Source organism: Pseudonaja textilis, chromosome 1 (assembly GCF_049901715.1).
Source record: "Pseudonaja textilis isolate UNSWEBS1 chromosome 1, rPseTex1.2, whole genome shotgun sequence".
Classification (NCBI taxonomy): Eukaryota; Metazoa; Chordata; class Lepidosauria; order Squamata; family Elapidae; genus Pseudonaja; species Pseudonaja textilis.
This window is the reverse complement of record NC_141990.1, coordinates 22,274,799-22,294,025: the sequence shown is the minus strand read 5'-3', so window position 1 is coordinate 22,294,025 and position 19,227 is coordinate 22,274,799. Positions and strand designations below refer to the sequence as shown.

The following is a 19,227-nucleotide window of genomic DNA, read 5'->3' as shown; positions in this document are numbered from 1 at the left end:
TGCTGGCCTGAGTGGGGGTATATGCACATGTGCCAGCCATTCTTGCGGCCCGGTGGCCAATAGGCCACAACCCAGTAATGGGCCACGGCCCAAAGGTTGGGGACCCCTGCTTTAAAATGAAGAAAATACAGTGCTGCAGAGGCTGGAGTTCTATCCTCTTTTGCACCCAAAATAATAATGCATAATACTCACAGAGCCCACCAATCAGACAAAAGGGGGGCAGTTTCACAGCAAATCTGCTGAGAAAAACTAAGCCAACAGTTCATTGACCGATCAGGGTTGTTCCAAGGCTCCTTCAGCACTACACCAGATTGTGTCATGGGACATCTTGTGCTGGGATAAGAGGGCAAACATTAATTCAGCACCCTCAGGGGTAGACTGGTAATCAGAAGGAAATACACATACATACACAAAAATCAGATTGCTTTAAGTAGTGTTGTGTTTGACTGCATAAAATTCAAAGCACAATCAGTTCTTCCAAATTATTTTCAAAGTGTCCGCAATCCTACCATGTTTCTCCAACAATATGCCCCCCCAACAGGAAGATCCAGCATGTTTTCTAGGCATAAAATGAAAATAAGTCCCTCCCCCCAAATTTAGGCCTAGTTTGAAACATGCAAAAATTGGGGGGGGGAGGCGGGGGGACTTTCCATTAGGAGTGCCCCGCAGGCAGCTACGCCTCACCATCAGCCACTCCTAACAGCCAATCATGATGGAGCACAGAGGGCTCCCTTACCCCTCCCTTACCCGGGTCAGCAGGTAGGCGGCGTCGGCGTGGATGTCCGGCAGCGTTTCAGCCGCTTCTCAGGCCTCCGTAGCTTCCACGGTTCCCACCAGTGCTGGCGCCTCTCTCGCCAGGGCTGTCTCCAACAACAGCGTCTGAGTCGCTCCCGCTTTTCCCCCATTCCCGTAACAACAGGGAAAAGAAAAACATTTTGAGGTACCTGGGAGCACTGCACGCTGCGTTTTGGTTTAATCCCGAGTGGCTGGGTGGGCGTGAGAAGAGCTGAGCAAGCATCTCTGCTGCTGCTACCCTTGGTGCTCCAACCTCAGGCTCTGCAAGTTTGCAAAAGTCCCGGTGCGCAGCCTGTTCCTGCATTCCAAGCGCCCAGGATGAGCTACAGCTGTCCCTCTCTCACCAGCACCGTCTCCAATAACAGCGGCAGCAGCGGCGGGAACCATGGAAGCGTTTCAGCCGCTTCTCGGTGGGGAGCCACCTCTGTAACTTCCACGGTTCCCGCTGCTGCTGCCGCTGTTATTGGAGACGGCGCTGGCAAGAGAGGGACAGCTGCAGCTTGGCCTGGGCGCTTGGAATGCAGGAACGGGCTGCGCACCTGGACTTTTGCAAACTTGCAGAGCCCGAGGCTGGAGCACCAAGGGTAGCAGCAGCAGAGACACTCGCTCAGCTCTTCTCACGCCCACCCAGCCACTTGGGATTAAACCAAAACGCAGCGCGCGGCATTCCCAGGTACCTCAAAATCTTTTTTTTCCTGTTGTTACGGGGACGGGGGGAAAGCGGGAGCAACTCAGACGCTGTTGTTGGAGATGGCACTGGTGTGTGTGTGTGTGGGAGGAGAAATTCACCTCTGAAAAGACGTCCTAGCTGTTTTTTCGGGGCTCAAAAATAAATAAGGCCCAGCCTTATTTTGTGAGAAACACGGTAATATATATAATAACAATTTTTAGGAGTCTTTGGGGACTTATAGGATAACCTTCCCGTTAAAGAGTGATATTTACGCACACAGTGTGACATGCTGTTGTTTTATTTTTGCAGGACAGTTTAAAATCCAGATGAATTCAGGATCTGAAGAAAAACAAACAAAAGCATCACGTTTTCAGAAATATAACAAAAGCAGTAGCCAAAACCACAGTGATGTACTTCACAATTCAGTCAGACTTCAAAGTGTGTATCATACATTGCAAAAGATTTCCCAGGTTCAAAAATTCAGTTTTCTTCCAAACACTAAGAGAATATATGCAATTGGCATGTTGTAAAAATATTTTTGTTTCCATTTTTCAATAATAACCCCAGTAATGTTATTGCAATATAATAGTCCCATATTATCCCAAAACTTCAAACAGGACCAACCAGCCATGGTTCACCTGAAGCCCTTTCATAGGCCAATAGCAGATTTGAAAATAATAATATTTCTAATGAAGTCATTTGTTATAATTACTTCTCACACTAAGAGGAATGAGATTATCAGAACAGTGTACTGATACAAACTTTGTTTTAAAAGAGGCAAGCTTCTACCCCGTATATAGAAAGTGTGAACAGAAACAGAGAATTTTACTTTTCTAAATTGTCTATATTTGGTGTAGTTGTTTTTAAGGAACCTGTTTAGAAAGTGGAAGATTGCGAGTCCTAGTTCTGCGTTAGGCACAAAAATCAGCTGGATGACCCTGGGCCAGTCACTCTCTCAGCCCCAGGAAGGAGACAATGGCAACCCACTTCTGAAACCTTGCCAAGAAAACTGCAGGGACTAGTCAACTCAAAGGTACCCTTTTCGCCCAAATATCCAGTTTATATAAAGGAGTCTCAGCTGAAAGTAGGGTATATTACTTTCTGAAATTCTTACATTGTAGCCTATCTAAATATTATTTTGTAATAAATAAATAAGAGCTCTTAGATATTTGTTCTTTGATTTAACTGTTTTCAACGAAGACTTCAAGGAGAAGTCTGACAATGTACCTGTATTTCTCCCTCGTTTAAAACTAAGACAGCTGGTTTTTTTTTAAATAGACTGTGTTGAACAATAGATACTAATTTTAGATTTATGGAATATGTCAAAATGTTGGTATATTGCACCATTTGAACACTGATTAAAAATGCAAGCATGCTTTTTGTTTAGAATCCAACTTTATTTTTTCCCCAACACCTCGAATAAGTAGTGGCAAAGGGCTTTGCAGACTCTGCTTTGCAGTGGCTCCAGTCCTTCTATCCAGATGATGTTGTAGGGGAACTATTGTTTTGACATCTAGGATATTAACCTATAATGATCCTCAGAGTTCTACCTTTGCTACCTGTGGTATCTAATATTTAACCTATTTATATTAATATAAAAGAAAAGCCCTGGAGGAAATCATTAGAATCTTGTTGATGGGAGGTTATCAGATGCCGATGAACCATAGCTCTAACTGCTCCTTGCTATCTAATTCCAAGGAAGCTTTAGTAGATTGTTGTCTAATCTGGATGCAGACAAACAAACAAACAAATCCAAACAGGAAGATGACACCAGAAAGGAGCAATCTACACAGGTGTATGGTAAATTGAACTGAAGGTGGAAATGTACGCCCAGAAAGACCAAAAGGTTTAATGACAACCATTACTGGATTTACAAGTAGTGTTTTTCTCAAGAAACATTTCCTTGCCAGGAACCTCTCATCTTTTTATTGGCTTTTCTTGATTATCTTTTTCCTAATTCAATATTAACAACATGCAAAACATTATTGGCAACAAATCTCGCTATATTCCTTTCCTCTCAAAGTCCCTCCTCTCCTATCAACAACTGGAACCTTGAGGCAAATCACTTTTCTGCATCCTTATTTAATATACATGGTCCTAAGTCTCAGAAACATTTAAAAAAACAACCATTTGGGTTAATATTCTGCATATAGGAGACCCCTTACTAAACTCACAAATGTGATGAATATATTCTCAACTATAATGCGTGAAAAGGGTACAGTAATTTACTGTAACGATATATGAGAATGATATTGGGAGACAGAAAGAACCACAGACTAGGCAACTATTTTGCAAAAGTATCTGCATAATATCTGTATCTGAACCCCTCCAGAAAAAAAGAAGGGATGTGGGAAGCATTTCAAAAGGAGCCTTCTTTGGTTTTCCAGGGAGTAAAATTAGTAAAAGAGGGAAGAAATATTATTTGACTTGCAATATTCCGTTAATGTAATAAATAATAATAATTATAATAAATATAGAACTAGTTTTCATGCTGCTTGTCAGGATTACTATACCCAAAGGGTTAACAAAGACAATCCAAATAAATGATCTGAAGCTACACTTAGAACATGTTTTTCTTGACCACAAGGTCAAAAATTATGCACACTCACCTCAAAGGAAAGCAAGCAGACCTGCAGGGATCATTTCAGGTGGGATCATGCCTTGTTGGTAGAAGTACCATCCTGCAGCAGATGCCATGCCAACGATGCACAAAGTCCCCAAAATACCTCTGATGACGATGACAGTCCAGGAAGAACCTGCAACGGGTAGGGTACCCTTAGTGACCTCCTCCGGCAAACCTGCACAGGAATTCTCTGGTTAACTGAATTGAGCTGATGGTTTTAACTTGACAACATTTACAGAAATGGGTATATAGGAGAGCGAAGTTCCAGCTGGGAGGTGGGGTAGGCTGAATGCCAAAAGATGCAAACTGACATGCTAGGAATGAAGCTGGCTTTGATGGAAACGGGTTCCCAGATTAGTGAGAGTCCTTATTTACACTGTTTGTTTATTTTGCCTCCCATTTCCTCAGCAAGGCTGGCTGGGGAGTTCCGGGAGTTGAAGTCCACCAGGCTTAAAGTTGCCAAGGTTGGAGACCCCTGGCCTATGCTATGGTCGGGGATCACTGTGGTTGCCTGGGACCATCCCAGACCACATCATCCATACTTTGTGGCTAACCACTGAAAATTATGCATGCTTTAAAAATAGCAACAAGGAGAATCACATAAATTAAGTTGCTGATAGGCAATCTTAATTTAAAAGCGAGAAGACAAAAATGCAAGCTCCTCTGCCTCTTCTAGGGACATCATCATGGTTTTACTGTCCTATCTCTTGAAGCACTAGGAAAGTGGCCCCCAACCTTTTGGACACCAAGGACCGCTTCTGTGGAGAGAGGTTTTTCTATGGAGCAGAGGGGACATAGTTTTGTGTGCTGCCTGCATCCCATGGATGGGGCTTCCCTAGTTTGCACGGCCTTGTTTCTGGCATGCTATGGACCGGTGCCGGTTCGGTTGGGGACTGCTGCCTTAGGAAACCAAAAATAAAAGCACGGCTATACCCCACCCACTGAGAAAACAAGGAACGCATTCTTAGTCTAGTCCAGTCTCCCACCTCTGCTCAGGGCTTCCGAAGCACGACAGGCTGCCTTCATGATGGCCAAGTTACCCCGCGGATAACCCGGAACGTAGACCTCTGCTTCTACCTCCACTTCTTCCAATTCCAATGGCCCTGCCTGATCCTGACTTCCTTTGGCAACCGGCTGCTTGCCCCGTTTCTGTGGCGAAGCCTTTGGGAAGATGCCCCGCAACAGTCGGAGCAGGTGGAGACGGGCTTCCTCAGCCTCCCCTTTCTTGGGTTCCATAATGATTCCCACCAAGGCGCAGGGGGATTTCTGGACGTACTTCTTCACCTGCTGCAAAACTTTCCGCAGTTCGGTCTCCTTGCCCTTGATGCAGGAGGCACGGCACAGAAAGAAGATGAGCTGGCATTGCTTGCCACCAAAAGGACAGGTTACACAAGGCTCTTTCAAAGCATCAGCAGGGTGGACTGAGTGGCAGGAGGAAGAAAATAGGTCCTTAACAAAAGAGGCCATCATCTTATGAATGTCCCTGCCTTCAATGGTCTCCCCAATGAGGAGAACCTCAGGCCTCCCCCCCACCTTCTGCACCAGGATCTGAAAATCCTGTAAGATCTTTTCCCCGGGGCCTGGGAGGCATATTGGTGCAGGCAGCTGCTCCGAGCCCTGCCCCTCCTTGGTCATGTCCTGTTTTCATGGAGTCTCTGTCCAGCTGCCCTTGGCTAACCTCTAAAGACCTCAAGGCAAACCCCCTCCCCCCACATGATGTCACAATGCCCAAGCTCAGCTTGTAAACCTGGACCAGCCTGTCCCAAAGACCACCGATGGCGAAGTTAATTATTTAGCATGGGATGGAAGACAAATCGTTAGTTGGACCCCAAAAGGATTCTTTCTGGATAGAGCAACACAGTTAGAACTAGCTATACTATCGAGTCTGAGATAGGCTGCAGCCAAGTCATCCAAGCACAGAAGACCCGAAAGCCTTGCAACAAAATTCTGCAGTCAGGAACCACTTGGTCAGAGGGGTGAACTTTTAGATATTGCCTAAATTGATCTCCAGAAGGAGTAAAAGAAAATGTAAAAGCAAGTGATCGGAAAAAGCAAGAGGCCCAAACCTTGGATAGTTCTATGTAAAGATGAACACATGAGGAATTAAAAAATATATATACTGACTGTCTAGTCAGTATAAGAAAGCTGTAAAGGATAAGACCTAGAATGGGAGAGAAGTCCATACATCCAATTATTTTTTTTACTCATATCAAGATTTAAATTCTACTTTTGCTCTCTTTAACGAAACAGAATCGAACTTGCTGATGAATTCTGGTGAGAGTCATCTTGCAGTTTCTTTCTGAATTTTGAAGACTCAATCACCAAAATCCAAAGCGAATGGCAACACTTGACATGCTGTGATCACCATCACCATCACCATCTAAAACCATCACCACCTAGAAAGAAAATCAGCATGTGAAGGAAAAGGGATAGTTCATATTAGTTTTCTCCTTAATGGACTTGTTTTCTATAGAAAACTTTCACCCCCATATGGGGACATGTATACAAATGTTCACTAGCAATCTACAGGGGTACTTTTCAGTTCTACAGAAAAATGATTTCGCCTTGGATTCCAAATTAACTACCTGTGTGCTTTGTGGCTAGTCCTCCAGTTGTGCAGAAAAGGAGCCTGCCATCATAATCGTATCCTGTGATGGTCGTAAATCGTGACACTCACATGACTGACCTGATTTTATGACCTTTTGTGGCAGTCATTAAATGAACGCTATGGCAGTAAAGCAAAGCAGTGGTTTGCTATGGATGACAGCAATGCATTTAAGATTGTATTTGATATTATGCACAGTCAGTAGAATCTGGACATCTCTGATCCATAAAATTGTGGATTGAGAGGGTGTACTATATTGAGGAAAAATCCCACCGAATATAGCAGGGCTTTGAACCAACTAAATAGGTTAGTATGCTACAAGAGACAGGGAAAAGGAAATTGGTTGAATTTGTCAAGAAATGCACGCAAAGCGCCTCGATCAAACTGAGTTCTATAGACCCAACGAAGCCCCTCTTGTTTCTTCTATCCATATTCTCCATGGAGTCCTTTCCCGCCCTTAACGGTGAAAAACAAGGTATAGGATGGCGGCCAGAGGCTGCATCTAGCGCACGCCTTGCGGGTGGTGGAACCGGAGAACGAAGCGGAAGGCCGACCTTCCTTCCAACAAAGCGCCCAGTAGGGAGGCGCGCTCGCGTCGGGGCAGCTCTGGGCACGAAAGGCAGCTCGGTCAGGCGGCTTTTCCCCTCACAGGAAAGCCGCGGGGTCACAGGCCGGGACTCCACGCTGCTCCTTACGCCCAGAAGGGGCCGGAGGACGATTGTGACACCCGCGCAAGACGCAGGAGAGGCGCGCGGGGAGCGCCGCCGCCACGGCGAGCGGCTGGACGGACCCGGGCGGGATGGAGCGCAAAGAGCAGCGGGGCGGGAGCTCGGGTGGCGGGCGGCGGACCGGCGGTGGCAGTGGCGGTGGCGGCGTGGCTGGCGGGAGCGAACCCGGGCCGTGCGAGGACGGGACGGTGGTGCAGCGTACGCAGGTGGTGCTGCTAGCCGGCGAGTCGTGGGGCTCCGACGGTGGCCAAACCGTGCTCAGCTCCTTCGCACACCACGTGCTGCCCCCGACGAGCGCCGCCGTCTCCGCTGGCGGCCCGGTCGGCTCCGCTGAACCCTGCGCCCCAGTTGCTACGCGGCCGTTCCCCGCGCCCAGTTCCCTGCCGTCCACGCCGTCGGGCCAGCTGATCTTCTTCCTTTGCCGGCCGTCGTCCTTGCGGGAGCGGCCCGATCGGTTGCGGGAAGTGTTGCAGGGCGTGCGGGATCAAAGCCGGAACTCCCCGGCTGCCCTGGTGGGGGTGGTCGTGCAGCCGCGGCCCGACGAAGAAAAGCCGGCTCTCTTGCAACTCGAGAAATTGCTCCGTGAGATCTTCCAGCCCGAAGGTGCCGGATCCATGGAGGTGCACACGGCCGTCTTCGCACCGGGGCGACCCGACGGTGCCCTGGAGCTCAAGCGCGTCAAGGACGGGGCATTGGGTGAGGGGTTGTGCAAAGATGGTTAGGCAAAGAGAAGGTTGTCGGGTTACCTACTACTGAGGAAAGGGCATTATGCATTTGTCTGTGGAGATTCTCTGTCATCCAGGTCATGGTTGTCCGAAATGTGCTTTTTCAAGAGGCACCTGGACTTTCTGGTTTTTCTTTGAAGAAGTTCGGCTTCTCATCCAAGAAGCTTCTTCAGCTCTGACTGAATTCCCCTCCAATCCTTCCATTCCCCACCATCCAGTCACAGCTGAAGAAGCTTCTTGGTTAAGAAGCGAAACTTCTTCAAAGAAAAATCAGAAAGTCCAGTTGCCTTTTGAAAAAGCATCTTCGGGCCTTCTGCATAGATCCAGAGGCCTTCTTCGTGCTGATCATATTCCATTCACCAGGGACTTTGTAGGGTTTACATCAACCCTTGCAGGAAGCTACTGCTACCAGATAATCCAGGTGCCTTCACATAACAATAATAACCAGTTCAATCAAAGGCACCCATTGAAGGTTTCCTCAGTCTTAGTCCCATGTTTTGTCACTCTGCCACACGAGGGTGGCTGTGTGTTAGGGAGGAAAGGAAAATAATCAGTGATTATTTTAATTATGCAATGGGGCCAGTATCCTTACCTGGTTCCCTTGTTAAACAAGTTTGGGCTCCTTGTGCTACCCTTTGCAATGTCAGGTCAGTCTATCACTGAAAGAAGATTCACCAATTCACCAGATTCACTGTTTTCTAGAGCATTTACTAGCCAAGCAAATAGCCGACAGAGCAAACACAACAATGGGATGGAAGCCCCCCTTTTTGCGTGGGCATGACCCCATTATAAAAGGGAAGAGCTTTTATCACGAAGACGTAGTCCACATCTTGATATTTGTGACCTGGTGGTCTTCCTTCCAACATTTCCCCCTAAGCCAAATCTATATTTCCAGAAGTAGATCCTGGCAACTGAGTATTGTGCAGATGCACAGAGTTTGGAGCTTTTTGACAAAATGATGCCAAATTCACAGAGAATTTGGAAACACTTTTCTCCTCATCGACCTGTCGTAAAAATTATCCTTCAAAATCACTTACTATATGCAGCAGATTTTCCTAGTCTGGCAAACAGTACTGATCAGAGCAACTCCTGGAATTCCTTCCTGATGTGGAAATCTGAAAATTGTAGTCCAGACACACCCAGTTAATTGGGAAAGGCTGGCAATGTGAATTGAGACATTACTGGATACAAGTGCTCAATTTATGCTTGTTTATCAACAGTTCAAAGTTACAACAGCCTCAGAAAAAGTGCTTTATAACCTGTTCTTGCAACTATTGCATTATCCCACAGTCACATGATCAGAATTCTGTGGCTGGACAAGTAACTCATATTTAACAAATAAACTTTTAAGCAAGCTTTTAAAAAAACATCCATTGGGGCAGCTCAATTCACCTAATGACTGCCACACAAATGGTTATAAAATTGGGTCCAGTCACATGATGACTCAACTTAAGACCACACTAGCTTACAACTGACATTCCTGTCCCAATTGTGGTCATAAGTTGAGAACTGTCAATTTCAACCCAAATCTTGCCCATCTTTATTTTATTATCCAATTTATTGATCACCCATCTTACCAATATATATGAAATAAATGTGTCTTCTTTTCTTCTTTCCTCATCTGGCTCTGTCACCTTCTTCATTCTCTGTTGTTTCCTTTGGAATAAGTTTTACTAGAGAGCAGAAATGTGGCCTCTTGTATGTCATTTGATACGATCAAGAATAAACAATTTTTCTCTTCCCTTAAAGCCAATTTAGTGCGGTTGAACAAATCAGTGATGCAATTTTTTGGAGCAATGCTGTGGTTTGGAATCGTGGCATATGGAGGCTATTACTACTTCAACTATTCTCCAGCATGAAGCTTGCTTCCCTGCCAGCACATCACCCTCCCTACATGATTAAGGTGAGTATAAGATGCGGGAAAATTGTTTTTGTAAAAGCTGAACTAACTACCTCACTTCTTTTTCCAACTTGATTAGTGGGAAGGTAAAGATGTTGCAGAAATTAATTCACTTTTTATGCAAACATATCAAGATGTCAGTTTAAAGGGGGCTTAGCCAAAACTGAGGCCCTCATATTCGAAAGCAGTTTACTTAGTGGCTGGGCAGTATTGCTCATATTCTATTATAACCTAAAGGTAAATTTTAAATTCATATCCTTTTCCTCCTCTCTATCTTTTTTCCTTTTTGCTATTATATAATTTATGACAAGTTATATATGGAATTATAACTTCTGTATTTTCTGGTTGGTCATGATGGAATACAAGATTCTATTGCATTCTAAGTCAGAAGTGACAGCCTTATGGCAGCAAGGTGCCATGTTAAAAAAGGTGGTTAAGTCTAATTTATTTAATTGATTGTTATCCCAACTTGCTACTCTGAATAGATATGGTAAGATTAGTAGAAACTCTAAAGATTGGAAGAGCCACTAAGTCCAACTTCCTACTCAATGCAAGAATCTAAATCAGGGGTGTCAAACCCAAGGCCAGCAGGCCGGATGTCGCCTGTGGGGTGCTTAAATCTGGCCCACGGGGCCGGTCTGGAAATATGAAAGGACTGGGCTTTGGTGCCTTTGGTGGCTAAAGCAGGCTGCATGCGCCCTCCATGTCTCATTTTCACCTTCCATGGCCTCCTCCAGTACTCTGCCAGCTGAAAAACGGGCCCAAAACAGGATAAAAAACAGGCCCCAAATGGCCCCAAACAGGCCCAAAGTGGACTGAAAAACAGGCCAAAACAGCCAAAAAATGGGCTGAAAATCAGGCCTAAAACAGGCTGAAAAACAGGCCGATAATGGCCCAAAAAGGGGCCAAAAATGCCCCATGTCCCCCTGCCGTGTCATCCCCTTGCCAGCCCGCAGACAAGATCTACAATACTGATCTGGCCCTAGAAGAAATCCAGTTTGACACCCCTGGTCTAAATTGTCCAGTCTCTGCCTGAATAGTGAAAAAGATAGCATTACTTCTCTTGATAAATGATTCCATAGTAGAACAGCTCTTCTTAATAAATAAGATGTTTGTTTAACAGTCAACTACAAGGTCCTTTCCTGTAAATTCATGAATCTATATCTTGCATTCTGGGACAACAGAGATGATGGCCTTTAGAGTGGGTGCTGACCCTCTTTCAAGTATTAGAGAAATTCTTTAATAGGCCCTTCAGTTGTCCATGGTGTGGCCATCCGTAGAATATTGTGTATAGTTCTTGTTACCACTTCTCAAGGATACAGTGGAGCTGGAGAGTTTGTAGAAGTAGACAAACAAGACGAGCAAAGCTTGAACAATTTCTTTACAATGACAACATGGAACAGTTGAAACTGTTTAGCTTAGAGAAAAGTTGTTTGTAAAGAAAGAGTGAGGTTCATTGAGATTGAGATTAAGCAAAGTAAAGAAAATGTAAACATGAATAAGGTAAGAATGACATCATATCCCATACTAGAACTAGAAGTCACCCAATGAAACTGACCAGTAGAAGATTTAAAGCCAATAGGGAGGAAACATTTCTTCACCCAAGGGATAATCAATCTGTAATTTCAACAGGTGGCATATGCTGTGGTGATACCACTAGTTTGGATGACTTTGGAAGAGGGCTAGACAGGTTCCTAGTGGGCAAGTTGATCAGTGGCCTTAACGATTGGGTCCTGCCTGCAGGCATAGTGGCATAGGCAGTCTGCTTCTGCATACTAAGTTGACAGAAGCAACAATAGGAGAGGCAGACTGCCTTGATCTCTTTGTGGGCTTCCCAGATTCTATAATTCCTGTGGGCACCGGATGGAGAGAAGGGCAGGCGGGCAAGCAGACTTTCAGAGGGCAGGAGCAGTGGGTGGGGTAGCACCATATGGAGAGCTGGGCAGGTGGACCCAAAGCCATCTGGCTCCTGCAGCGAATTTCCTATATTGAGATGTCCTGCAACAACATGGCAGCTGTGAGTTGGCAGAGGGACTTGGTAGTGGCGAGGAGCTAGCAGCGCGGAGTTGTCCCATTCCATGGCACCTGCTCTAGGGAACATTCTCCCGTTGGAGATCAGAGTGGCCCCAACACTGTCAGCTTTTGGTAAGGCCCTAAAAACCTGGTTGTGTTCCCAAGCCAGAGATGCTGAATGTGCTAAGGGCTCTGTTTCCTAGATATATTGCAAACCAGCCAAGTATCTTGCTTTTATGTATGTTGAATTGAATGTTTTTACTATTTCTTTTACTGTTTTAATTGCTTTCTTGCTTTAAAAAGTTTTTTAATTTATAATTGTAATATATTTTATGAATTATAAGCTGCCCAGAGTCATTGACTGAAATGGGAGGCCATAGAGATTGAACAAATAAATTTTTTAAAAAATTGTAAAATAAATATTTATAAAAATAAATATTTTTATTGTAACAATTGGGCACGTGTCTGTGTCAGTGAGCATACATAATATTTCTATTTCTATTTCTATGTATATAGAGTTTTCCTGACTACTTTTGGTCCTTCTAATAACACACATTTTTTCTAGGTCTCTTATGCATCTGGATTTACAGCTGTCACCCAAAATAAAATTTAAAAAATCAAAAGTTGTTAACCTTGTCCGTGAAGATATGTAAACTTGACATGACTGAATTACCATAGCTAAAGATTCATCACAGCTTCCCATCTCCTCCCAAGGTGTCTGACTGTGAACTCCATTTCATCGTAGATGTATGCACACATCCTGTCCCATGCTTTAACATAAAGCTGCTACTATGTGTAGTTTCAAACCAAAAGTCCTCATACAACAGCAAATTATTCTTGATGGTGAAGAAATCTACTTGGATTGTAACAGTCTCCTAAAATATGAACCCAAGTGGACTGAATGAGCAAATAAGAGTTGTTTCAAACAAGTGTGAATAAAGTGATTGCACCGGGAAAGAGACCCCAGCTTTATTATAGATAGCAGGTTACATTGAACATGCTGGCCAAACAGGAAATACATGTTAGTTCATGGCTGATAAATCAGTGAAAACATAGGCAAACTATAATACATTGCAAGTTTTGAAAGGTTGAAATAAAAATTCAGTTTTGAATACGAGTTCATCACAAAGTTGGACACAAGATTCTTCCTATAACTGTAGTGAGGAAGGAGGATGTTGTAGAACTGAAAAGGAATTAAAACAGTGAACCAAGATAAATGGGGCTAGAAATACTTCCGTGGTGAGCGAAGTTTTGTTTTCCAAACTAGGACCCCCACACATGTCTTGGCTTATGGTGCCTAGAACTCCAGCCCAGATTATAAAAATATGAGAGTCACATGGAGAGTATATGTGGTTTGGAGGGTTTCATGAGCTGTTATTATCAATTCAGGAAACCAAAAGCTCAGCCAGAATATAAAATTCTGACTACGTGTAAATTACTACCACAAGATGCAGTGATAATTTTTTAATCAGTTTTGGTGATTTCAAAAAAGTACTAGAACTTCATGTAGGACAGAGGTGTCAAACTCAAGGCCTGTGGGCCAGAAGGACCAGCCTACGGTGCCTCTGCCAGCAAAAACAGCTTGGGAGGGCTTCATGTGGCCCTCCTGAGTTCTGTTTTCAGCTGTGATGGCCTCCTGCAGCCCTCTGCCAGTGAAAACGGAGCTCTGTTTTCACTGGCAGAAGGCTGCAGGAAACTGTCGCACATGGGTGGGATCAAATTTTTTTAACAACCAGTTCTGTGAGTGTGGCTAAGTTGGTGGACATGGCTTGGTGGTCATGTTATTGGCTGGGCGTGGCCAACTCAATATCACTCACATCGAGGCATGCATCTCCTTGCCTGGCCTCATGACTTTGGGGGTGCTGGAACAGTTGTAAGTGTTAAAAATGGTCTAAGTCACTTTTTTCAGTGCCATTGTAACTTTGAATGGTCACTCCTCACCAGCAAAGGAGTGGAAAAATAACTCCAGAGATGTCCCTGAGACAGGAAGTCTAGTCCTGCCAAGAATGTAATAAGGGTTAACTGAGAGGCAGTTTCTGTAAGCAATACCAGAATGTTTCCTTCCTGCCTTCCTTACAGGATTAGGCCAGTAATTTCTTCCAACAACCAGTTCTCTGAACTTCTTAGAATGTTGACAACCGATTCTAGCGAATAGGTGCGAACTGGTAGAATCCCACCCCTGCTGTCGCAGCCAAAAACGGAGCCCAGGAGGGCCATGCTTGGATTGCAGGACATCAAGCTGGCTAAGCCCAAGCCAGCCACACCTACTCCCCCCCTCGAGGTCAAACACAGTCCTGATATGGCCCTCAATGAAATCGAGTTTGACACCCCTGATACAGGATAAGGCTATCGAAGACTACTAATCATGATGGATATATCCAGAGGCAATATACTCAGTACCAGTTTCTGGAGAATATAAGTGGGAGATACCGTTATTCTTGACACTTGGATAGCCCTTCTGGAAATGAACTATTTTATTTATTTATTTATTTGATTTGTCAATTGCTTACAAGATAATAGGTATAAGTATATACATAGTTATGAATACATGAAATGGGTACATATAAGTAAAATAAAAGAAACAATAGAACAGGGACGGTAGGCACATTGGTGCGCTTATGCATGAACCCTACAGACCACTTAGGAAAGGGGTGAGGTCAATAGTAGACAGTCTAAGGTTAAACTTTTGGGGGTTTGGGGAAGAAATCACAGAGTCAGGTAGAGTATTCCAGACATTGACCACTAGGTTGCTGAAGTCGTATTTCCTGCAATCAAGTTTGGTGCAGTTAACCTTGAGTTTGTATCTATTGTGTGCTCTTGTGTTGTTATGGTTGAAGCTGAAGTATTCATTGACAGGACATTGCAATCAATGTATGATTTTATATACCATACTTAGATCAGACCGAAGACAGCGTAATTCAAGGTTTTCTAGGTCTAGTATTTCAAGTCTGGTGGCATAAGGTATTCTACAACAAGTACAGGAGTGGAAAACTCTTCTTGTGAAATATTTCTGGACTTTCTCAACTGTGCTAATATCAGATAACTAATGTGGGTTCCAGACCGATGAGCTGTATTCGAGTATTGGTCTAGCAAATGTTTTGTATGCTCTAGTTAGTAGTGTGATTTTATCAGAGAAAAAGCTACATAGGATTAGGTTAACAACTCTTAATGCCTTTTTGGCTATGTAGTTACAGTGGGCTCTAGCACTTTGATCATTAGAGGTGAGTATTCCAAGGTCCTTTACAGAGCTTGGATCATCAACAAGATCTTGACTATTCAGCTTGTATTTTATTTTCTGATTTTTTTTTGCCAATATTTAAGACAGAGCATTTATTTGTTGAGACTTGAAATTGCCATTTGTTTGACCATTCTGATACATAGTCAAGACCTTTTTGAAGGGTAGCAGTATTGTCTGTGGTATTGAACAGCTTTACATCATCAGCAAAAAGAACGCTGTTGCTCTTAATATGATCACAGAGGTCATTTATGTAGAGTATGAAGAGAGTTGGTCCTAGAACACTGCCTTGGGGGACACCACTGTTGACAGGTACAGAATTTGATAGGACACTCCCAATTTTGACCATTTATTGTCTGTTTGACAGGAATGCTTCTATCCAGTTATGCAGTTGACCAGAGATACCATAAGATTTTAGCTTTAGGAGTAGTTTGTCGTGTACCACTGAATCAAAGGCTTTACAGAAGTCTATGTAGATTGCGTCTATTGCTTTGTCCTGATCGAGTTGTGTAGTCCATATGTTTTTGCAGTGTAAGAGTTGCAGATTACAGGATAGCTTTTTCCTGAAATCAAATTGTTTATTGGAGAGTAGGTTGTTTGTCTCTAAGTGGAGGATAATAGATTGGTTAATAATTGATTCCATGACTTTACAGGTGGCGCAGCATAAGGAGATTGGTCTGTAATTTTCAACTAGGGTGGGGTCTCCCTTTTTGAAGATGGGGATGACCGTGGCTTGTAACCATAGGTCCTGAAAGATTTTTCCAAGATTACGCTTAGAGGTTGGTTGTGGCAGTGGATAGCTTTTTTAAGAAGTAGGCACATATTCCATCTGGTCCAATAGATAGAGATGGTTTTAGATTGCGTAGTGCTTTTTCAACATTGTCTTCTGTAAAATCAATATGTATTAGATCATTGTAATTGTCTGTGGTTCGGCTGGGAAATACTGGGCATGATCCATTGCTGTTTACAAATACTGAGCCAAAGAATGTGTTAAAGAGGTTGGCTTTAATGGTGTCGTCGTTGCAGTCTTTACCATTAGGTCCTATCAGGGGTGGGATGCACTTTGAGTCTTTTAGTTTGTTGTTTACAAAATTGTAAAAAGCGCGGGTGGAATTTGTGCATAGAAGGTTTTCCTCTTGTTTAATGTGATAATTGGTGCATTCTGTCTTTATCTGGTGGCATAAATTTTTGTATTGGCTTTTGAAATTGGCAATGTGACCAGATTTGTTTTTCCGCCAGAGTGATCTCTTTTTGGATTGAAGTTTCCTTATTGTTATAGGTAATCTGTTTTTTGTTTTGTTTTGGGAATTGTTGTTGGTCTATAAGATCATAGTTGCCTTTTTTGAAGTTATAATTGGGGATTACGTCATTGTGATGATTTTTGTGTGGGCATATGTTGAGACAAAAGTCAATCATATTGTGGTCACTGCTAGAAAAGGGTTCTTTAGTTTGTATTCCGTACATTAAATTCAAACTATTGCAGAAGATGAGATCGAGGCTGTTGTTTAGTCTAGTGTTGTTGGTTACTTGTTGTTCCAGTCCCAGATTTGTAACAGCATTGTAGAAGGTTGCGTGTATCGTTTCAGTTGTACATTCATTTAGGGGCCAGTCAATATGAGGTAGATTGAAGTCACCAAGAAAGATAAAAGTGTGTGGGCAGGATGCTGCCCATGTTAGTAGTGTATTTAGCTTGTTTACATGTTCGATGTCATAATCAGGTGCTCTGTAACATAATAAGAATCGAAATGTGATATTTAAGGATAGTTCACAGATGATGGTCTCAGGAAGAGCAGTCTCCTGGGTTTAGAGAATTTAGAAACAAGCTTCTAGAGAAGCTTGTTGAGGTAATTCCCCGTTAGGAGAATGAGCGCATACAGGGAGATGTATAGAGCATAGTGTTTGAATAATACACGTGAGCTTTTTATTTCATTCAGGATCCTTCCTTATGCAGGACATAGGAGAAGCTATTTAAATGCCATGGGTGCTTGAAATCAGGATACAAATAATTACCACTGGCAGAAAGGAATCAAGGCAAGATTGGAGATTTTATTCCGGGTAATTTGTCCCTACATTTGGCATCACAAGACAGTCCAAGACAACAAAAGGGCTCATTACTGACATAGCAATAAACTCAAGAAATACCCGACTCCTCCTGATCTATAAATCTTGTATCATTTAGTAGCTGCACTGTGTAATAATTACTGTACGCACACAACAGTTTTGCTTCCATGTTATGCAGTATAAGTAAGGAAACATCTGGATCACCTGACAGAATGGGATTCCAGCATCAGATTCCTTCCTGTGAGATGTTGAAAGCTCCATAGAGAATGTGAAGGTAGCAACTAGGACCAAATTAGCAGAACCTTTGTTGCTAACAACGTCTAGGAATGTTCTAGAAGGGTTGCTAAGAGGTGGCAGTTGGAAGCTATGTCCTCCAAGGGCAGCAGCTCACTGTGAACCATCAAGATGACGTACCCCATCCCAGGGGTCCTAAAGGCAGCCATGGGACATTACTTAACAGAAAGTGCCCGGACAGCACTTGAAGCCATGGAACCTGAAGAGGATGTAATAGAAGTGAGTGGGCAAGGAAAAATGCAGTTGCACTAACTCTCATTATTGCAGTGGGACGGTGTTTCTCAACCTTGGCAACTTTTATGATATGTGGATGCTTCTTAGGGCTGAGTCTGTGACAGGACCAAAGTCACCCAATTGATTTCATGCCTAAAATGGGATTAGAGCTCATGAACTTCTGATTTTTAGCCTGATGCCTTAACCACTACACCAAATTGGCTCTGTGTATAAACTTACGTAGGGCTTATTCCATTTACTAGCTTGGTTCTCCTTTTGGTAAATAGCTCAGACCAGTATTTTTTAACTTCAGAAACTTATAAGATGTATTCAACACACAGAATTCCCCCGCCAGCATACAGCCAAGGAAATGAGGAAGTTGAGCCAAATGTCTTAAAATCGCCAAGATTGAGAAACTCTGCACTAAGAAGAAAAATTAAATTTTAACATGAGTTTAATAGGAACATCTTTTGGCGGGTTCTGCTAAAGAGGACTCAAAGAAATCTCCAACACTTTAGGGTTGATGACCCCTTTTGAGTGTGTGTGTATGTGTGTGTGTGTGTGTGTAATGGGTGCTGTCACAAAATGCCTGCCACATCACTGGCTTATCTTTAAGTAAAAGTGACCATTCACTTAAAGATAAGTCAGCGATGTGACCATATACAACTTCTAGTTTATAGGAATATTAATGAAGCCTGTGTGAGGAAGGAGAGGTGATCTGGTTTTTTACATTTTATTGGTAGATTATAACAATTATGATGAAGTACAATTAAAATATAGCATTGCTAATATGATAAAAATATACAAAGCGGTAAATAAATAAGTGATGTTTGAATAAACTAAAGATAAATAATAAAATATCCGAAGCTGTAGAAATTGAATAAATAAATAAAATACCAGTATAGAACAAGCTCAATCCTTTAATACAGAGGTGTCAAACTCGCATCATCATGGCGTCGTCATGTGATGTGTCACGACTTTTTCCCCCTTCGCTAAACGGGCATGGGCGTGGCCAGCGTGTGACACATCTGGCCAGAGGGCCAGGAGTTTGACACCCCTGCTATAATACATTAAATCTAGTCAGATAGACTATTATTCCATCTTCTGGTTTAATGCAGTCTACTTCTGTACAATGATACTGACCTTGTATACTTCGTTTCTAATATTGAAAGGTGTTGTATTGATGCATATTAGATTTTATATTTATTTCTTTAATCAAAACAACTGAAAATTTAAACAAAATAGTTGAACCTTGGTGTCTGGCAGAAGCCAAGCAAGGTGTCCGTAAATTCCCCTGAAATATTTATTCATGTAAAAGACATAAATATAGTGGAATTTACTTGGGACTAGGAATTAAAGATTTCC

At 43.1% G+C, this 19,227-nt stretch overlaps 3 protein-coding genes across 3 annotated transcripts in view; 2 read left to right on the top strand and 1 right to left on the bottom strand.

The window, feature by feature from the left end:
• Window positions 1-1,759: 1,759 nt before the first annotated feature.
• On the bottom strand, window positions 1,760-5,902 carry LOC113441453 (uncharacterized protein C2orf72 homolog). Its single transcript, XM_026708458.2, has 3 exons — window positions 5,075-5,902; window positions 4,075-4,263; window positions 1,760-1,804 (listed from the first exon to the last, which is right to left on the bottom strand). Exons 1-2 carry the CDS (start codon window positions 5,721-5,723, stop codon window positions 4,076-4,078), a joined length of 837 nt encoding a protein of 278 aa, XP_026564243.1. The 5' UTR covers window positions 5,724-5,902; the 3' UTR covers window positions 1,760-1,804; window position 4,075.
• Window positions 5,903-7,310: 1,408 nt separating this feature from the next.
• Window positions 7,311-13,105, top strand: LOC148127522 (uncharacterized). Its single transcript, XM_087928353.1, has 3 exons — window positions 7,311-8,117; window positions 9,896-10,049; window positions 12,625-13,105. The coding sequence occupies exons 1-2, from the start codon at window positions 7,493-7,495 to the stop codon at window positions 10,003-10,005; spliced, it is 735 nt and encodes a 244-aa protein (XP_087784479.1). The 5' UTR covers window positions 7,311-7,492; the 3' UTR covers window positions 10,006-10,049; window positions 12,625-13,105.
• A 4,655-nt stretch (window positions 13,106-17,760) lies between these two features.
• FSIP2 (fibrous sheath interacting protein 2) overlaps window positions 17,761-19,227 on the top strand; it is a 57,031-nt gene continuing 55,564 nt past the window's right edge. Inside the window, exon 1 of the mRNA XM_087922938.1 lies at window positions 17,761-17,868. Within this exon, the coding sequence (XP_087779064.1) occupies window positions 17,761-17,868 (108 nt within the window). The remainder of the gene's footprint in view (window positions 17,869-19,227) is intronic.

Excerpts from the sequence above, each read along its gene's own strand:
- LOC113441453 (XM_026708458.2), bottom strand. The coding sequence starts at position 5,723 with ATGACCAAGGAGGGGCAGGGCTCGGAGCAGCTGCCTGCACCAATATGC. Across the intron at positions 4,264-5,074 it reads TTCGGAAGCCCTGAGCAGAG|GTTTGCCGGAGGAGGTCACT; the intron begins GTGGGAGACTGG and ends ATTCCTGTGCAG.
- LOC148127522 (XM_087928353.1), top strand. The coding sequence starts at position 7,493 with ATGGAGCGCAAAGAGCAGCGGGGCGGGAGCTCGGGTGGCGGGCGGCGG. Across the intron at positions 8,118-9,895 it reads CGTCAAGGACGGGGCATTGG|CCAATTTAGTGCGGTTGAAC; the intron begins GTGAGGGGTTGT and ends CTTCCCTTAAAG.